The 18,369-nt window shown below is 40.4% G+C and overlaps 1 protein-coding gene across 1 annotated transcript in view; it reads right to left on the bottom strand.

The window, feature by feature from the left end:
* tll1 (tolloid-like 1) overlaps nt 1-18,369 on the bottom strand; it is a 51,339-nt gene that overhangs the window by 9,328 nt on the left and 23,642 nt on the right. The window contains exons 3-18 of the mRNA XM_055056632.1: nt 18,108-18,230; nt 17,905-17,982; nt 17,072-17,245; nt 16,858-16,975; nt 15,774-15,952; nt 13,985-14,090; nt 13,268-13,392; nt 11,482-11,597; nt 11,241-11,343; nt 9,570-9,686; nt 9,194-9,339; nt 7,081-7,276; nt 6,731-6,856; nt 3,638-3,798; nt 3,336-3,516; nt 501-626 (exon numbers count right to left, since the gene is read on the bottom strand). Coding sequence (XP_054912607.1) covers nt 501-626; nt 3,336-3,516; nt 3,638-3,798; nt 6,731-6,856; nt 7,081-7,276; nt 9,194-9,339; nt 9,570-9,686; nt 11,241-11,343; nt 11,482-11,597; nt 13,268-13,392; nt 13,985-14,090; nt 15,774-15,952; nt 16,858-16,975; nt 17,072-17,245; nt 17,905-17,982; nt 18,108-18,230 — 2,175 coding nt within the window. The remainder of the gene's footprint in view (nt 1-500; nt 627-3,335; nt 3,517-3,637; nt 3,799-6,730; nt 6,857-7,080; nt 7,277-9,193; nt 9,340-9,569; nt 9,687-11,240; nt 11,344-11,481; nt 11,598-13,267; nt 13,393-13,984; nt 14,091-15,773; nt 15,953-16,857; nt 16,976-17,071; nt 17,246-17,904; nt 17,983-18,107; nt 18,231-18,369) is intronic.

Raw genomic sequence — 18,369 nt, 5'->3', positions numbered from 1 at the left:
GCTGCTGGGATTTGCTAGCTTATCTGTTATTCATTTTGCACAAATATCCTCTAGATCAGTGTGTTGCAAGCGAGACAACATTTGAATAAAAAGGTTAAACCTCCTTCATCTTACAACTCTGAAGTCTCCTTTGGGTCTAATTTATTTCATGAACATGTGGGAACGACCTTTTAATCTCTCATCCTTAGGCCTAAATTACCCATGAACATTTGATAACCATCTTTCATTCTTTAGCGTTTGAATCTGAAACTCAAGTCTCTGCTGAGTGTAACTTCTAGTGTAAAAAGAGTTTGAGTGATTGGTATGCCAAGAACGGTAGGTTGTCTAGACAGATCAGCTGAACAGTTTCTGTTGACATTTTCGGATGTCTCTGTGTGTGTGTGTATGGATACTTGGTTCGAAATTTCCCGTTTTCATGACCAAAAGTGTTGTCAACATGCACATGCATCCCGGCCATTCTCACTCCGGTGTGTGAACACGCGGGTGCAAGTGGAACCCACCTTCTTTACAGTCATGTTTGTTCTCATGCAGCACAAAGCCGTGGCGACACTGACAGACGTACGAGCCCACCGTGTTGATGCACTCGTGCTGGCAGCCGCCGTTGTCCTTGCTGCATTCATCTTTGTCTGTGAGAGACACACATGCAGCATGTCACTCATGTGGAAATAACAGAGACGAAGTGGAAGGGATGAAGGGAAGTGGGAGGGGGAAGGAAAAAAAATGCCCCAAAGGACATTTGTGGAGACGGGAGGCGGAGAGACGAGGAGGAACCAACGTGAGCAGATCAAGTGATGTAAGGGAAGGTGACAGAAGTGGTGAAAACATGAACATGCACAGACAGAACATTATTTAGCTTTCAAGCAAACATTTCAACATAAGGCACAAAGTTAAAAAAAAGGACAGTCCCACCTTTAAACATTTCATGTAGCCCAAAATATGACAAAGTAACTCTCTAAAACTTTACAAAATAAATAATGAAGACTGGTTAATACAGTCTCACACAATATTTCTGAAAAATATTGTGTAAAAGTACAGTACTTCTTGCCACTCAACTTTCAATGATTGAAGAAAATTAGAATATCACATTAGGATTTCTTCTAATGCCCTGCATATTTCAGATGTGTCTCTGGTCCAGCACACAAATTTGTATGTTCCTTTTTCCATATTGTCATAATTACACTATGAAAATGCTCGCATGCTGTTTGTAGGTGTGTGAGCTCTCAAACTGAACTAGTGTCAACCTAAAATAAAAGCAGTGAACATTTCCTTTGATATATTTCTAACATACACATCTGAACATTTTTTGTGCATTTTTTTTTTCAAATATTGTACTTAAATATTTGGACTCTGCAGACTTTCATACAGGAACCAAAAATTTGTTTTGCTGTTTGCCTCTTGACCGCCTGACTGATGACAAAGCTACTCAGAGGAACTGGACTCTGCAGGGGGCAGAGGGTGGAAGACCAGATCTGCCATGTTGACAGATGCTTAGGATAACCCCACGACTAAAATAACAAGTGTTGTGATGTTTTTATGCCTTGAAGCAAGATTCCCTACAAAGAGGTGTAAGATTAGACACAGATGATGACTCTTAACCCAACTCAGCTAGATCTGATTTTAATGAAACCACTAAATCCTTGTCTGTGTGTGTGTGTGTGTGTGGGTGTGTGTGTGTGTGTGTGTGTGTGTGTGTGTGTGTGTGTGTGTGTGTGTGTGTGTGTGTGTGTGTGTGTGTGTGTGTGTGTGTGCGTGTGTTTGTGTCTGATGTGGTATTACAGTTTCTATTGTGGGCTCAGTCACACCCTATCACTGACTAAGAGGCTTTGCAGCCAATGTTGCACGGTGCTCATTGTAGCCGTCTTCAGGTCAAGCACAAAATGTCCGCATGCACACACGGATTAGTGGTGTTTGGGAGGCAAAGAGGACCTCCCTAAAGCCGCTAACCATTGGCCAACCAAAACGTATCCCTGGGAGGTGCAAATAAGCGTGGGCTATCTGTTCACCAGGAACTTCTCCACAGTGCCAAGCTGCAAAGACTAGAGGCTCTGCAGGCAGTTGGGGTTTTCCAAAGTCTATCTGAGGGAGCGTGAACCCAACATCTCATAAAGTGGATGGTCAGGGATGGACACAGGGACACCTACTGAAAGTAGGTGGTGCCTTTTTTTACAATCCAAAGTGAGAGACTTATTGCTGAATTTAAAAATCTATATTACAAGTGCCCCATAGTTTTGCAAGTTTGCCTTATTAAATTGGTCCTCTGCTTAAAATAGCTTAGCTTAAAATTCGCATAGCTTAAAATTCCTTTAAGCTATGCGTCACATATACAGCAATTTATAACAACTGAAGATAACAGTGTTACTTGATTGTGCAATAAAACTACAGGCCTGGACAATACATGACACCGACATGTCACTGAATCGGCCTGGAGAACTTTTGTTTAGAGGTAAAAGAACTCTGTGAGAAAAATTCAGTCAATTTCAAAGCTTTCTGTTTCAAGTTTTAGGTCAAAGCAGCAGAGTAAATGAAACCCTTCCTTCCCAGTCCAAACAAAAGAGACAGAAAGAAGCAGCAAGTAGTGCGAATAAAAAGGTTTGTCCTGTTTAAACCTCAGACATTTGCTTTGGTTTCCTCCTGACAGTTGAAGTGAGTGAGAGAACCATGATGAGATCCTAAGAGCTGTCTGAGGCATTTCAGGTAGAAGCAGATAATGAGTCTAGTGAGGGATTTAAAAAGGTCCTTAAGGAATTTACAACCAGTAGTTCCACTCAATGTAAAACAGTCCAGAAGAGGAGAACGTTCAGAGCTGCTGCCTCAGTCTGACCTCCTAGTGTTAACTGATGGAATGATTTCATGCTGATAAAACCAGGTTATGAAAAATAGTTTTGGGAAACTGTCTATGTTTTCAACTGATTTAAGACTATTTTGCCCCACTGAATCCAAAAATTAGATTTTTCTCAAGCAGGTCAGATTTTTATTTAGAGAAATCTGATCTTCTGACTAAATTGATGACATTTTTGTGACATAATCAGTTCATTTCCGTTAATATTTCCTGTCCTTAAAAGGTTTTAAGAGTGTATTAGTTAAATGTAGCAAACTTAGATTTTTGTAAATTGAATAATACACACTAAAGGTAAGTACATGTGAATTGAACATTACGTCTTCATTGTGTAAAATTCTCCATCCCTTTTCTGTCCTGATGGAATCTCTCCTGTTCATCATTCATTGATCAGATTCTCAAGAAATAAATCCAGATGTGAGAACAAGTCCTGCATTTTGATGCTCATGATGTTCAATCAAAGTACTCTCCCAAAGACACACTCGTGCTCGAGTCTTACCTGAAAAGAAGTGAGCTTTGAAGCCTTTCTTGGAAACCGTGTTGTCCGACTTGAACTCAATCCTCATGTTGTTGTACTGAGAGGTGATGACCTCGGGGACCTCTGTGCCACAGTATTTCCCGTGCAGCTTAGAGTCGGACGAGAGGCCGCTTCGCACCTCCACGTAATCGTACTTACAAACCTAAACACACACATGAGGATTGCGTTAGGGTCTCAAAGTGCTGATGGAGAAAGAGTTGTTAGCGTGTTGCTAAAAGCCCTGCAGCCAGCCAAGCTGCACTCTAACACCTGGACATGGTTACCTCATTGCCCTCCAGCTCGAAAGCTTCAAACTGCATGGAAATGCGGTACTGAGTGGGGGCCACCACCTGCCACACACAGTTCTTGTTGGGTGGATATTCTTTAGGCCAACCAGGAGTGCTGATGGTTCCATTCAGCTTGGACAGAAGACCGCCACAGGCAGCTGAAAACGCACAGATGTAAACAAATCAGGCCCAGCAACATAGTTACATGAAACACACTGAGGGTTTACTGATGTTACAGTGATTTCCCCTGTTTATGCCAATTTTTATTTTTCTACAATTAATCCCATGGAAAAAGCAAACAAGTCAAAGTTAACACCATCATCCCACAATAACTGATCCAGAAACTGTACATGACTGTCTGTGATTGGCTACTGGTGCAGTCCGGGTCAGCAGCACTACATCCAGCACCACCCTGAGCATGGAGGTGCCCCAAGGTGTGTGCTTAGTCCTCTGATGTTCGTGCTCCTGACCCATAACTGCACATCCCAGCACAGCAGCAATCTCTATCAGGATTGCAGGTGACGCAATTATGATGGGCCTGGTCAAAAATAAAGAAACAGGAAAGAGGTAAATCTGCTGCCATGTTGGTCACTGGAACACCAGGATTGAATTTCAACCAGAGCTGCCTCTTTTTCCCTTTTCCTTCCTTCAAACATGTAATTTCACCTTCTATGCTGCTTCAAAAGAAAAAAAAAACTGGGAGGATTTTTTATTTATTTTCCTTTTTAAAAGATCAATCAAAACATTTGTGCGTAGAGTTACTGAAAATTACTCATGTCTTATAAAGTTTCTAGTTTTATTGGCATTAACAGGTAGAATTCAAACAATGAATGCAATTGATTTGTGATTAAGTTTTAACATACAGGTAGCTCAAAATTATCCATACCCCTGGCAGAGTTAGGTTCACAGTAGTTTTTGACTTTACAAGCAATAAGTTGCGCTCTGTGGCTGCAAATATGTTTTGCAAATGCAAAAATACAGAATGAATTTACAAGGAAAACTAACAAATGGAGCAACGAGAGAAAGCTGCAAAATCAAGACAAATATTTCAACGAACGACACAAAACACTAAAAACCATCATGACGTTCGTTTAAACTTTGCCGGGAAAAAAACCATAAAAAAATCAGCACAGCATTTCTTTCTTCTGTTTCAAAATGGCAGGAAGAAAACAAGATGGAGGGGTGGGTTGAGACTGACACATGACCCGAAGCAGAACGGATCATCTGTTCAGCTCCATGGAAGCTGTGTGCTGTTCAGACTGGAGTGATTCCCAACAGCCTTGGTCTCCAGTGTTTACTGATGATGTGACAGTGGATGGAAACAGATGAAGGAATTCAGAAATGGATGCTCGCAACCAGATAGAAAGGGTCAACAACACCAGACTGTGCTGTACAGAACTTTTTATAGGACCTTTAAATGTAAAGAAAAAATAAACACATCACAAATCACATTCAACCTTCCATAGGAGAGGAATCTGCAAAAGCAAACTAGTGAAGAAAATTTCCAATGGAAATTCAACCAACTTGCATTTCTACTGTCTACTTCTCATGTATCACGTTGTTGTTTAATAAGTCAATAAATAAAGATACTAGATAAACAGCCCCCTTCAAGCTGCTGTGTGCAACTTTTACAAAAACACATGGTTTACACGTTTTTGTTCAAACTGACTGCCACTTTGTTGTGACAGTTCAATATGAGACAGGTAATCTGTGAAAAGAGCTGTCTCCTCCCTGAGCTACTAATCCCACCCAAAAACAACCAATCAGAGCTAAGAGGAGGGGCTTTGTGCTGTCAATCATCCTTGCTGCTCAATGTGCTAATAATGGAGAATCAGCAGGGACAGAAAAACAGGAACATCAGACTAACTAGGCTTGGCCACAACACATTCTGTTGTGGTGAATGGTCTGAGCAGCACATACATGAGAATGACTGATAGCGCTGAGTCCCTCCTTCTTGGTCTGATTGGTTGTTTCTGACATTGAGCTGAATTTTCTGCAGATGACAGTTGAACTGCAGGCAGAAGTCAGAGGAGCTTGATGTTTTCACTGATTATCTGTCTCATTTAATGCTGTCACAGCATGGTGACATGTTCAACATATATGTAAAACAACAATTTCTTTACAAAAAGAATATACTGTCTCTTTAAATGTTGCCACGCAGTTTAAACTTGTGTCAAAGTGTGTAGCACAAAATGAAGAACATTCAACGGATTGCGAATTAAATTTCAAATCTTTTTACTTTAGTTAAGTTGGTCCAGAGTATATGCATACAAAGAAAGTATGTGTCATTATCAAATCATCAAGTTTGACAGGAATAATATTAAATGTTGATATTTTGACTGACTCTGTTTAACTAATTCCTTATAAGTTATCATCTTAAGTACTTAAAACATGCAAATATAATCCTGTAAGAAAGTTTAACCCAGAAGTATTTATACAGTTGAAATATTTAAAATGCAAACATTTTCTCTGTTTGATTGTATTTGTGTGGTTCTTTTAGCAGATGGTCTGCATCGTGGGAATAAAAGCCCTGTTTGATTTGTCTTCCGTGTTTATTCCTGTTGATGGAAGCTGTTTGGATGTTTCTGAGTCAAACTGGCATGAAACACAAAACACTGAACAAGGATGAACATTCTCAGTCCCTCACACACACACACACACACACACACACACACACACACACACACACACACACACACACACACACACACACACACACACACACACACACACACACACACACACGGACACACATGCGCACACACACGGACACACACGCATTCTATGTTTTTCTATCTTCATAAAGACTTTGCAGTGATTTCCATTCGTTTCTCATTCATCTCTACAGTCTAACTGCCTGACTCTGACCCGCACCCCAAACTGAACCATCAGTATATGCTTGAATCTAAACCTAACATAAACTCAATTCACACCATAAAAGTCCTAAACATAACCCCTAAACCTATAACGTTTGTTATTCGGCTTGGGCTTCTGGGGCCCATAAGAAACAATAGCTCATCGCAGCATAATATTTATTGTAAAACTGAGCCTTACGATGTAAGAAATGCTGAAACACACACTCATTGTTACCTTCACAGCTCTTCTTGTCAGGAGCCAGTTCGTAGCCGGGGTCACAGGCACACTTGAAGCTTCCAAGAGTGTTTACACACCTCTGCTCGCATCCACCGTTGTCTGGCTTGGCACACTCATCTTCCTCTGGAACACACAGGCGTCAAAATTTATGTGAAATGATTTGGAGAGAAAAGCCACATGGGAAAATAAGAGTTTCGGTGAAACAAGAAGTTTCTCTGTAAATTTCTTACATATGGCAAGACTTGTGGTGGCATTCTTGATGAGTACTTTTAAAGGGCAATAAATAAATACATAAAGAAAATGAAAGAGAAAAACACTCACAGATCGCCTGTATTGAACTTCCTCACCTTTGAAGAAGTTGGCAGCGAAGCCAGCCTTGTTCACCGTCCCGTCGGAGACAAACTTCATCCACAGAGTGTGAGAGGTGGCGCGAACATCTTCAGGTTTATCGTAGCCACAGAAACGCCCAATCAGTGGGCTCGTTTCAAGTGGGCCATCCCGAACCTCCAGGTAGTCATAGGCACAGCTGTCATGCCTCTCGATCTACACAAACACACAGTTTGTTGATATTGTGACACACACACACACACGCCTACACACGCACACACACACACGGGTTCAGTGAGACTCTTGGAGTGTTACAGTCATCTTCAGTGCCCCATTTCACAGCTGATATGTCTCAAACTTTCTACCTTATTGGCTTTATACAGATTAATCATTGCTGTGAAATGGAAAAAACATGCAGTTTTTATGATTGGAAGGGAGAAAAACCAAGGAGTGTCTGTAAAAAAACTGCTGAGAGCATTTATATAAAATGAGCAACTCTGAAGTAAAAAGCTCCACATTATTATTCCCCAGTAGAGACACACAGTCCTGACAGCAAATAATCTATAGTTTTCTACAGATTATTTGCTGTGTAAGGAGTGAGGTGTAACACACTGCATCACTCTTTACACTGCAGCTGTCCTCCAGATGTCTCAGAAAGCCAAAGCATCTTTTCTTGTCAAGTTTTCCCACTTTTCTTTTCAAAGTTAAATTAAATTATCACATTACTAGCTGCATTTCCACTGTTCATACAATTGTGCAAATTGAAATGATGAAGATAAAGTTATTTATTGGAAACATGGTAATTTTGAAAACTAATTTTTTTCAACAAATAGTTTTGGCGTTAAGATGAGGTGGATCTTCAGCTGTATTGAAATTGATGTATTTCACAAAACTGCAATGGCAACATTGCTTTCACATTACAACTGATCAGCAGTCGGATGTTACTACTGGAGAAAACAATGAAGAAAATGATAGAAAGTGGTAGGAGGATGATGGATGTGTTTGTCTTTTGCAGACAATCTGCAGCTGGCTCCACCAGAGCTCTCACAGTTCATAAAAAGTTGTGTCATTCTAACGTGTTGAACCTTTAACTCTTCTGTAAAATCTCCAATTACAATTTTCCCAAAACGCAGCTTACATAGTCACCCAAGACGGCAGGGCTTGTCACTCCAAAGCCTGAAAAAGGCGTCAGTGTTTCCTCTCACAGATGACAGATGATGAGCACTAGCACCAGAACTGTTTATGTAACGTTTCGGGCAAGAGGGGGTCACCCTGGACAGGTCGCCAGACTGTTACAGGGCAACACAGACACAGACAGGACAAACAACCATGCACACACACACACTCACACCTCGGGAGAATTTAGAGACCAATTAACCTGACAGTCATGTTTTTGGACTGTGGGAGGAAACCAGAGTACCTGGAGAACATGAGGCGCATGCACAGGGAGAACATGCAAATTCCGTGCAGAAAGACCCCGGGCCGGGAATCGAACCAGGACCTGCTTGCTGCAAGACGACAGTGCTACCAGCTGCGCCACTGTGTGATTTTAATTTTATTTCTTATTTAATTGAAATAGCCAAATTGTGCTTTTTTTCAACATTACCAGAACATAGACAAAGATTTGCTCACATATGTAATGGAAAGACAACTGCTGACACAGTCAGGACTTTACAAGTGAATCTTTCCTAAAGTCAACAAGTGTGGAAGGGGCTTGTTTCAAATATGGCTAATTCAGCACTACACAGCTAGTTCCTATGTGATGCACTGATGAGCACTTGTGGACACAAATTTCTCCTTGAACATTTATTCATACAATTACCAAAAGTGTTTAAACAAGTAGGTTTTTGCATTTTAATAAAGTATTAACATAGATTTTTGCCCACAGCTGCTGTTTGTAAAGTAGAGGAAGTAATGGATGCAACAGAGCAAAACAGTACCAAACATGGAGAGAACAATCTGAACTATGGGATTAAACCCCAGATTCACACACCATCCGCTGGAACCTTTACTACCTTTCTAGCAACAATACAGGCGTGAAATTTGACCCAGACTTTCCGAGCTCATGCACACAGTGACACACACACACACTCAGAAACACACGCACACACACAGATAGAGAGAGTGGGTCACCTCGAAGGCCTGGAAGCTAAGTCCAACATTGTATCCCTCAGACACAGTGATCCTCCACACACACTCTTTGGAGGGCCTGTAGTCATCAGGGTAGTTGGGAGACTGAATTTGCCCAGAGTCTTTGGTAATTTCTCCTCCACAGATGGCTGAATAGAAAAACAGAATCACAGCAGGCAGAGACAAACAGGATGAGTTAGCATCAACCGTTGCTGCTCGCAGGGACCTGAAACATTCTCTCTACACTATAAGTAATGGAGCTAATCTCAAAAACCAGACATGTTGAATCATCAGGCATAGATCCAGACTGCATACGAATGCATACACATGCTAACCAGCATTTTTTCCAAGTGATTTATTAATTTAAAGGAGCTGTTACCTTCATAAACAGCAGCAAAGCCTTTGCCCACCCAGTTGCTGCTGCTGCGAAACTCGATCCACATCCTGCTGTCGGCTGAGATCAAGACATCGGGGATTTTGTCTCCACAAAACCTGCCTGAGAATCACAAACAGAAAATGCAAATCAACAAAATCACTTTAAGAACTGTTTATAAGTGTTTTACTTTTAAACCCAATTTAACTGAAATTAGATTCAGTTGTCCAGGCCAATAACTAAAAGAACTCTAAACGTTTTCTCCTGGACATGTCCCTTCATCCAACAGGGTGTTATCAGTACTACCTTCTTTTCTGCTCTGAACCTACCTCATTAACTTCCTTTTTGCCAGTCCCTCTGCCATTTCTCAACTTTCTATTTACTTTATCAAAATTATAAGTTTTTTTTAGCGTCCTTCATAAAATAAAAGCATGGAAAATCTTGTCAATGATATGTTTCCATATATGTTTGCTGATTAATATTAATTCATTCTGTGACATGCAGCCACTTCAGATGTTCCATGAACTGCCAGTAAGGAAGTAATCATTATTAGACAGTCCTTATGTAAAACACATCGGATCCATTTTGGCCTCTGATCCAGCGGAAAATCAAGTCAAATGATTTATGCAGTAAATGAAACATATTAAGGTCGCAGATCCCTCATGATTTTCTATGACTCAATCCCTGACTCTCTGACCAAGATGGACCTGAGCGACGCAGCAGTTTGAAGAAGTGAGTCACAGTGGCAAAGTAAAATGTATCTGCGAACAATGTTTTGGGGAAAATACAAACTAAATAAACCCCATACTGACCAAAGAAATGTAGGGTTTTTACTATGATAGGACCTTAAAAGTCAAACAGCTTTGCAAGAGTATTATTATTATTATTAAAAAAGTACTTTTTGTGTCTTTACAGTGTTATAATATTATTCCCCCATCAAAAGCATTCCTGGAGTGTTGCTTTGATTCTTTCATTCATGTTTGAGAAATACTTTAATCAGCTGTGCAAAACGCCGGGGAAGAAGCTCCAAGCTTAATAGCTTCCACCTCACTGAGCAGCTCTCACTGTGGCTCCCCCACTCAGCTCCTTCAGACTAGCCAGCACCAATTAGCAAAAAGCTGGTGGAACAGAGCATCAGCTATAGGAGCTGCTTCTCAGAAGTAGCTACAAGGAAACTTTGTTAAACGGTCAATAGAGGAGCCATGTCATGATGACTTCCTGAATGCGGAGTTTTAGAAAGAGTAGGAGTTTCTTAAAGAGACAGAGACTTAATTTGAAGGCACTAAATTACAAAGTCAAATTTCTCTTAAGTCATATTTAATATATAGAATTTGCTTGACAATTGAAGTTAATATAGTTACACGATTGTGCCATAAGATGCCACTATATCTCAAGAAAACACATCATATTGTCCCTTTAAGCAGTTTACTGCCAGATCCATTTACACTGGCAGGATTTTGGGTATACGCTCTTGCATAAATTCTTGCAACTGTTGAATTGGCAAACGGTCAATTCGGAGCCTGTGTGTCGTTTAAAAATCTGGTCAAAAAGTAAAAAATCAGATGAAAGCACTGTGTTTTTGGCTGTAAAGTCATTGTTTCTTCAGGAGCTTTGACAAATTTAATTACATCTGGAAGAAATTGGCTCCGGTTCTTCTCTCCCTCACATAGTTCTTACCGAGCAGCGGAGCTTTCCTCCAGTATCCATCCCGGACCTCGATGTAATCATACCAGCACAGACTGCTTTTATACAGGTCGATAGTGGTGAAGTTGAGAACAATCTGGAGGAACAAATGAAAGATCATTTAGTTACTCTAGACATTAGCATCAGTGACAGAGCAGTGAAAGAAGACAGCATCAATCTGTCATCACGCTCTAATTTATACTGTGTTTTGGTGTGTGCCTGTGTATGTGTGCACCTTTTCTCCAGGAGTGACAGATATTCTCCAGACACAGTGAGTGTATGAGGGGTATCCGTTGGGGTAACCAGGTGAGGAGAAGTTACCGGTTGATTCCTGGAGGGTTTCTCCACAAGCTGCAACGCACCCAGAAGGAAGCTGAGCATCAGCGGCTGGGTTGTTCGTGTTCTGAATTCAACATTCCTCTGTAAAACGGTAATCTACTGTATGTGAACACATACTATATGCGTCCTGTAATTTGCCACTCTGTGGACATCTGACAAATGTAAAACAGCTGAGTCGGGCATTCTGAGCAAATGATCTGAACATTGCTGGTTTTCATTTGGAGCGTAACGCTGCTGCTGTCTCTCAAAAGGAAGTTAGCCAAACGTGCCCCTCCTGTCCCATCATGCACGCTGTCTTTTCCCCCCACAATGCCCTGGGGTTCTGTTCATCTGTCAGTAGATATGGTAGCGCCCTAGTATGACCTTATGAGGTTCAAGTTGTATTTGTTTCCAGCTGGGATACATTAATACATTGTCAGTATTATATCGATTTATAGCTTCCACTGAGACACCCTTGTTTGAACTTGCTATTTATGGGCAACATAATATTCAAGCAAAGCATAAATCAACAAGGAAAGTACTAATTAATGCACAAAACACAATAAAGATGCAACTTATCCTTTAGTACTGCATCATTAGCTGCATTTCTATTGCAAATGTGCATAAAACTGTCAATTTTCCGCTGATGTAAAAAACCCATTATTTCGCAGTGTGTAGTGTTTCAATTAAATAAGAAACACAAGTAAAATCACACGTGAATAAGTTTATTTCCATGATAAGTTGCTAAAAATCATGCTGCGACATCATCCTCCAACTTCCTGTCGTCGTCTTCTTTGCAGTGGCAACATGCAGTTGTTGGTCATGTGACTCTCTTGATGTGAAAAAATGTGTTTCTAATGTAGTTTTGCGAAATGAACCGATTTCAATATGGTTAAAAAAAGCACCTCATCCTAGCGCCAAGACATTTATATCTACAGTGATTCCATTGAGCAAATTTATTTTCTATTTCTAAATGTCAATTGTGCGTTTACATGGCAAATGAAAGCACAGTTGTTGTTCATAAAGTATGTGTGTTCACTACTATGTTTTTGTATCCTTGTGAGAACCTATTTCTGTCTACAATGTGGGGTTGTGGGGACCACTGCTTTTTGATGGGCCATGTTCTTGTTCCCCATGAGAGGAAATGCTATTTTTGGGTTAGGGGTTAGCTATGTGATGGTTAGGGATAGGATTGGGGACAAGGCAAGGGATGGACTGTAGAAAATGAATGGAAGTCAATGTAAAGTCTCCACAAGACACGAAAACATGACTGCGTGTCTGTGTGTGTGTGTGAGTGTGTGGGTGTGTGGGCTGAGAGCTTCAGTACCATTAACAAACAGCGTTTACAGCGTTGCACCCCGGCTCAGTGAACAGCTCCAGATCATGTCAGAAAGTCCTCACCAGGGAACAGAATGACGCCAGATCTGTACGGGTGTGCTCAAGAACTGAATGTATGAATAAGCCTGCGTGCGTGTGTGTGTGTGTGTGTGTGAGTGTGCGTGTTACAGATGTGTGAGGACGAATTGGAAAGGCCATGTGGAAAAACAGATTGCTACATTCCACCTCTGTGCCTCAGAGACAGGAGGATTTTGTGTTAAAGGTGTAACAAATTAATAAACTCCATTATCTTTTGTTTTCTAGCTGAAAACAATAAACACGTTCATAAACCCAAATACGCAATAACATCATAAATGCTTCAATACCTGGACATCTATACAGCTTCCTTGCCTGTGCGATGTCTCCCTTGCTGAGCCTGGTTCTCTGGCCAATAGCCGGCCGGACGCCGTTCTCATCCCTGGATGGAAGTATTGTGTCAAGGAACATCCCACTGCAGGGAAGAGAGTGAATGTTCGATTTTCCACCACAGAACATAAATGTGTCATCAGGACGGCATAACACAAGGTAAAAAAAAATCTTCTAATTTCAAGAACTGGGAACATTTGTTGGAATCCATATCAGTGCAGCAGCTCTTCGTTCATTAGAGTCTAACTTCAACATAACAGTTCCCTGCTTTTGCTTTTGCAGGAAACTGAATCATAAACAGGCCAGAATTATTCATACCACTTGCCCATTTAGATTTCAAATTTGTATAATTTTTTTTTTCTAAAAGGAAATGAAACATATATTTTTTAAAAACATATTAAAACAACATAAATTTGGGGGAAAAAATATTTTTCAGGATTTAATCAACATTTCACCAAAACATGGCATTTATACACAAAAAAATATTTTTGTGTATTAAATCTGTAGCATGTAACTTTTAATAAATGCTTCAATAAAAAATACTTTTACATATTTGTTCAAATTATCATTTTGCTGTGACAGGCAGGTTTAACATACATATATATATATAACATATATAGGTTTTAGTACTGCTGTAAAAACAAACCAAGGAGCTGCCAAGACGCTGGAGCTGTTACCGTGAGAAGGTGTTCCTGGCGTAGTGCATGATGCTGTCAAAGTCGTACGCTTCTCCAAGAGAGTTCACTTCCCCTGGCTCCATCTTCAGGAAATTATATTCCTGACCTGCACACACATGGATACATTTTCACCAAACAGAGCTAATACTGGATTGTCTAATCTTAGAAATGAAAATGTAAGATCAAAGTTAATTACAAAATCATTTAAAACACTTTTACCACAGCTAACCTCCAATATTGATCCAGTTTAAGTGAAATGTTTTAATGTGGTTTTTCTGATATAGTGCAAAAAATTGGTTTAAATCTACAAAAGTCACTATGTGTGCACCACAGTTTTTAAGGTTGGGACAAGTTGACATATAAATGTTTCTGAACACATGGAATGAACCAGTGATGTGTCTGAACATTACATGGTATTTAAACTGGCAATTGGGAGCCAAGTCATTTGTAAGAGTGAAATATGTCCAACCCAGTTTTTCTGTTCTTTTAATTCTTAACGTTGACGCAGATGCAGATCTAAACAGCTCTTTGTGTACGTATTTAACAAAGATTTCTGATATATTTATATTTATTACACTCGTGGTTAAGTTACACCCAGGGCAAATAGGTTTTTATTCACAAAGATTATTTGTGTTACACAGGTTACAATGGAAAAATGCCATTTGCTAAAAGCTGACAAAAACAGAAAAGGAAAGGCAAAAAAGACCAAGGATGTTAAAGTACATTGAAAAAAAATACTAATTTGTTACAGCTAGTTTCATTAGCTTTTTTCAAGCTGTAATTGATTTGATTAATTCCGAAATCTTGAGCAAAACTAAGAAAATTGGCTGTAACAAATTAGAGTAGTGTAAATTTGTTCAAAGAAAGATTTTTTTCAGTGTGGGTACAACTTTTTCATGTTGCTTTTGTTGAGGTACACCCGACATCTGCAAATAATTATTCTGTTAAAATAAATTGTCTACTTTGCATTTAAAATTGTGCAGTTGCTGTTTGGAAAACAGAATTAAATCAATTGATTGTCAACAAATGCTTGTCAGTCAGAGGACGATAAACCGGAATGCACCAATTTTCTGGTGCATTCCAGAAAATTGATTGTCAGCTGATTCTGACTTTGTTTTGTCTGAAATGTTACTAATTATGGTAAGAAAGTCTGTGAGTTGGAAACAGTGGGGTGACTATTGTTAACTGCAAACATGCAGACATGACAAGCCGGTCATGCAGAGCAAAAGAGATCAACTGGCTTAAAAACACAAAAGGCAGCTGATTTTTAGACCTTTGATAGATAAAGAAGGTCGGCGGATAAGAATCAGCTTCACATTTAAGTATAGGGCAATCGCTGATCTTTTAAAATTAGGGAAATTGGGAGCCAATTTATCAGTTGGTCGATTTATTGGTGCATTTCTAATGATAAACAGAACTAAAAATAAACTAAACTCTTCAGAGAATCTGCATCAGTATTATGTGCAGGTGAGCAACACAGAGCATTAGAAGGGTGGAGAGTGGAGGGGTTGAAAGTGGTGATACTTCTAAATAAATCTGCTGCCCAGTAATTTGATGCCAAATGACTTTGTGACAGAGCAGAGGTGTGTTTGTGGAAATGTGACAGACGGTCGTCTCAGGGACTTCACAGTCATTAGGAGATCCATTCACACTTCCTGCTGGGACCCAGGCGTGAACGCGAACCCGAGGCAAGCCGTGCCTGCCTCCTGTGACCGCTGGGGTTGCCTATAAATAGGCGGCGCCCTGAGCGGCCCTGAGACGTTAGTGTCTCTGCAGTAATGAGTCTCACCCGGCTGGATGTTATCCCGGATTATGGTCACATGATCGTCACGGTCAGGCCGAGTGTGTTCGTGCCAGAAGCCGATGACGTGGCCCAGCTCGTGCACCACGATGCCGAACTTGTCGCAGTTCTTCCCGATGGAAATGGCCTGGGGTCCGTTGCCACGGCGACCCACGTAGGAACAACACCTGTGATGGATCGGTAGGAAGTTCACAGCAGGGAGGCATTTAAACACAGGTTTAGTAGTGAGGAGTTTGGGGGGATAAAATGCAGCTATAGGGATGCAGTTAGTCAACAGTGAACTCATAAACATACTAGAAAGCTCATAATTAATCATATTAATACCATAAAACTGCAGTTTTCTGACCTTACATGAATAATCACTTTTAAGACTGGACAGAGAACCTAATTCATTTTTTTTCCTGATTATTGCGGTCATTGGTACCAGGCCAACAAATCTGATTAAAGTTATCCAGTGAGCTGATTGCATGGTGAGGATCAGGAGCCAGGTTGCAACACAAGCACGAATAGATGATGTAGAAAAACAGATACACAATATTCACCAGTGGACCTAAACAGATTAAAATTTAATACATAAGAATTAGGATGAGGCTTTGGTAGTTCTCTCACAAACATCAATACATCCTAATTAGGTATACAGAGCTGGATATCCTGCTTTCCAGCTGTCTGCTCACCATTTTTCTTTTTTTGATACAATAAACCCTAATATCCTCAGTCACTGTAAAGAATCACGACTCACAACATCCAGTGAGTGAAGTGTCACTGCTGTCCAAACACACTCTGACCCCACCGTGCTGCCACTCGACAGAACAATGCACTTCTGCCGAGTCGGAACAAAAGAACTGCCCGAACATACAAACACTTAAAGCCGAGCACCATGATTGGTGGGATGGGGAAACAGGAGCAGGACAGGAAGGAAAGCAAAGCCATTGTTGAGTGACCATATCGTCTCTCACTGTGACAAGGTCACTAGTAGACTCTGGGTACACACACACACACGCACACACACACACACACACACATAGAACCACGCACACAATCCAAGATATACAAAGAAGTCTTCCAGATTTACCCGCAGGGCCTGTAGGTGAAGACGATGTAGCTTTCCTCATCCGTCTTTTCAATGAAAGTTACACATGTCTGTTTCTCCCAGTGACGCATGGCCTGCTTGAACATGGCCCTCTGACTACCTAAAACACACACATTTTACATCCTACCTTTACACAATTAAGTGTGCATTAACGCAGCTGCGTGACGAGGGTTGAGCGGCTGAGCGGAGTTGTTACCAGTGAAGTTTCCTCCGATGACGTAGGGGATGACTCCCCCGGGCCAGATCCTTTCTGCTCGGGATGTGGCCGCTCGAGGAACACGGCTTTTTGCCTCCTCACTGGGACTCCCACCTTTCCAGGTTTGGGTTTTTGAACTGGCAGCTACCTTGCTTTCATTCTTTGCGATGTAATCTAATATAGCATGAAGCAAGAAAAGCCATTATATTGTTATTACATGTTATTAAATATTACAGTTCTAGAGTTTTTCCATGAGGACTTGATAAAAATTAGCATGTTTTTAACAAATCCTTAAAGGATCAGTATTGTGTATTTTCCAAGCATACAGTGGCATTTTGTAGCACAATCAAGTAACTATTTTACTTCTAGTTATAGAAATACTTTATACATCAAATATGACTTAAAAGAAAATTGACTTTGTAATTTAACCCCTTGAAATTGGGCCTCTGTCTCTTTAAAAACTCCTGCTCTTCCTGAAACTCTGTCTTCAGGAAGTAATCACAACCTGCCTCCTCTGTTAACCCTTTCACAACATTTTTACCAGCATTTCATAGAGAAATAGATCCTATAATGAGCTCAGAAGATGGGCAGTTTTACCAGGTGTTTGCTAACTGGTGCTGGCTAGTCTGAAGGAACTGAAAGGACAGGCATTACTCATGATGTTAGAACAGATATTGCTGCCCATTCAAATCTAGTTTATCATTTTACAATGAAAAACATTTTAGACAGCTTCAAGTCTTATGAATACCGAGTCTTTAAAAGCACAAAAGAGAACTTAATGTATCCCTCTGTAAAATAAGAGTCAAAGAAAAGGTGAGCTCCAGGTTGCATACCAAAGCCAAATCTGCGTATTCTCTCCAGCAGAAGATATAACGATCCTCTTTTCACATCTTCATGTTCCCCAAGGCCTCCTGATTAAAGAAGACATGCAAAAAAGAGACCCATGCATAACATAACCTTATATTTTTTTTGCTTTTAAGGTTCTATACGACAGCTGCTGAATAGAGTATGAGTCAGTTTTGAAGAAGGCACTCACCTGAAGTGTGTCCCTGTCGGGAGTGTGAACGCACATGTGTGTGTTGTTTGAGGTCTATTGTTCTGTCGATATGGAACATCTGCAGATCCTCCTCGTCCAAGGCGATGTCGCCCCAAAATACAGCTGAAAGCAAGTAGAAGAAAATACTGAACGTACACGTCAACGTCAAAAATATGGCTGGTGGTGTGACTGAAAAACTTGATATTTTATATCTGTCAATATTGAAAATTATTTATCTGTTTTTCTTGTTTTAAATATAAAA

This window comes from Poeciliopsis prolifica, unplaced genomic scaffold (assembly GCF_027474105.1).
Source record: "Poeciliopsis prolifica strain line A6 unplaced genomic scaffold, Auburn_PproV2 SCAFFOLD045, whole genome shotgun sequence".
NCBI lineage: Eukaryota > Metazoa > Chordata > Actinopteri > Cyprinodontiformes > Poeciliidae > Poeciliopsis > Poeciliopsis prolifica.
Note: the sequence above shows the minus strand (reverse complement) of the source record. Positions and strands in the feature narration are given on the sequence as shown.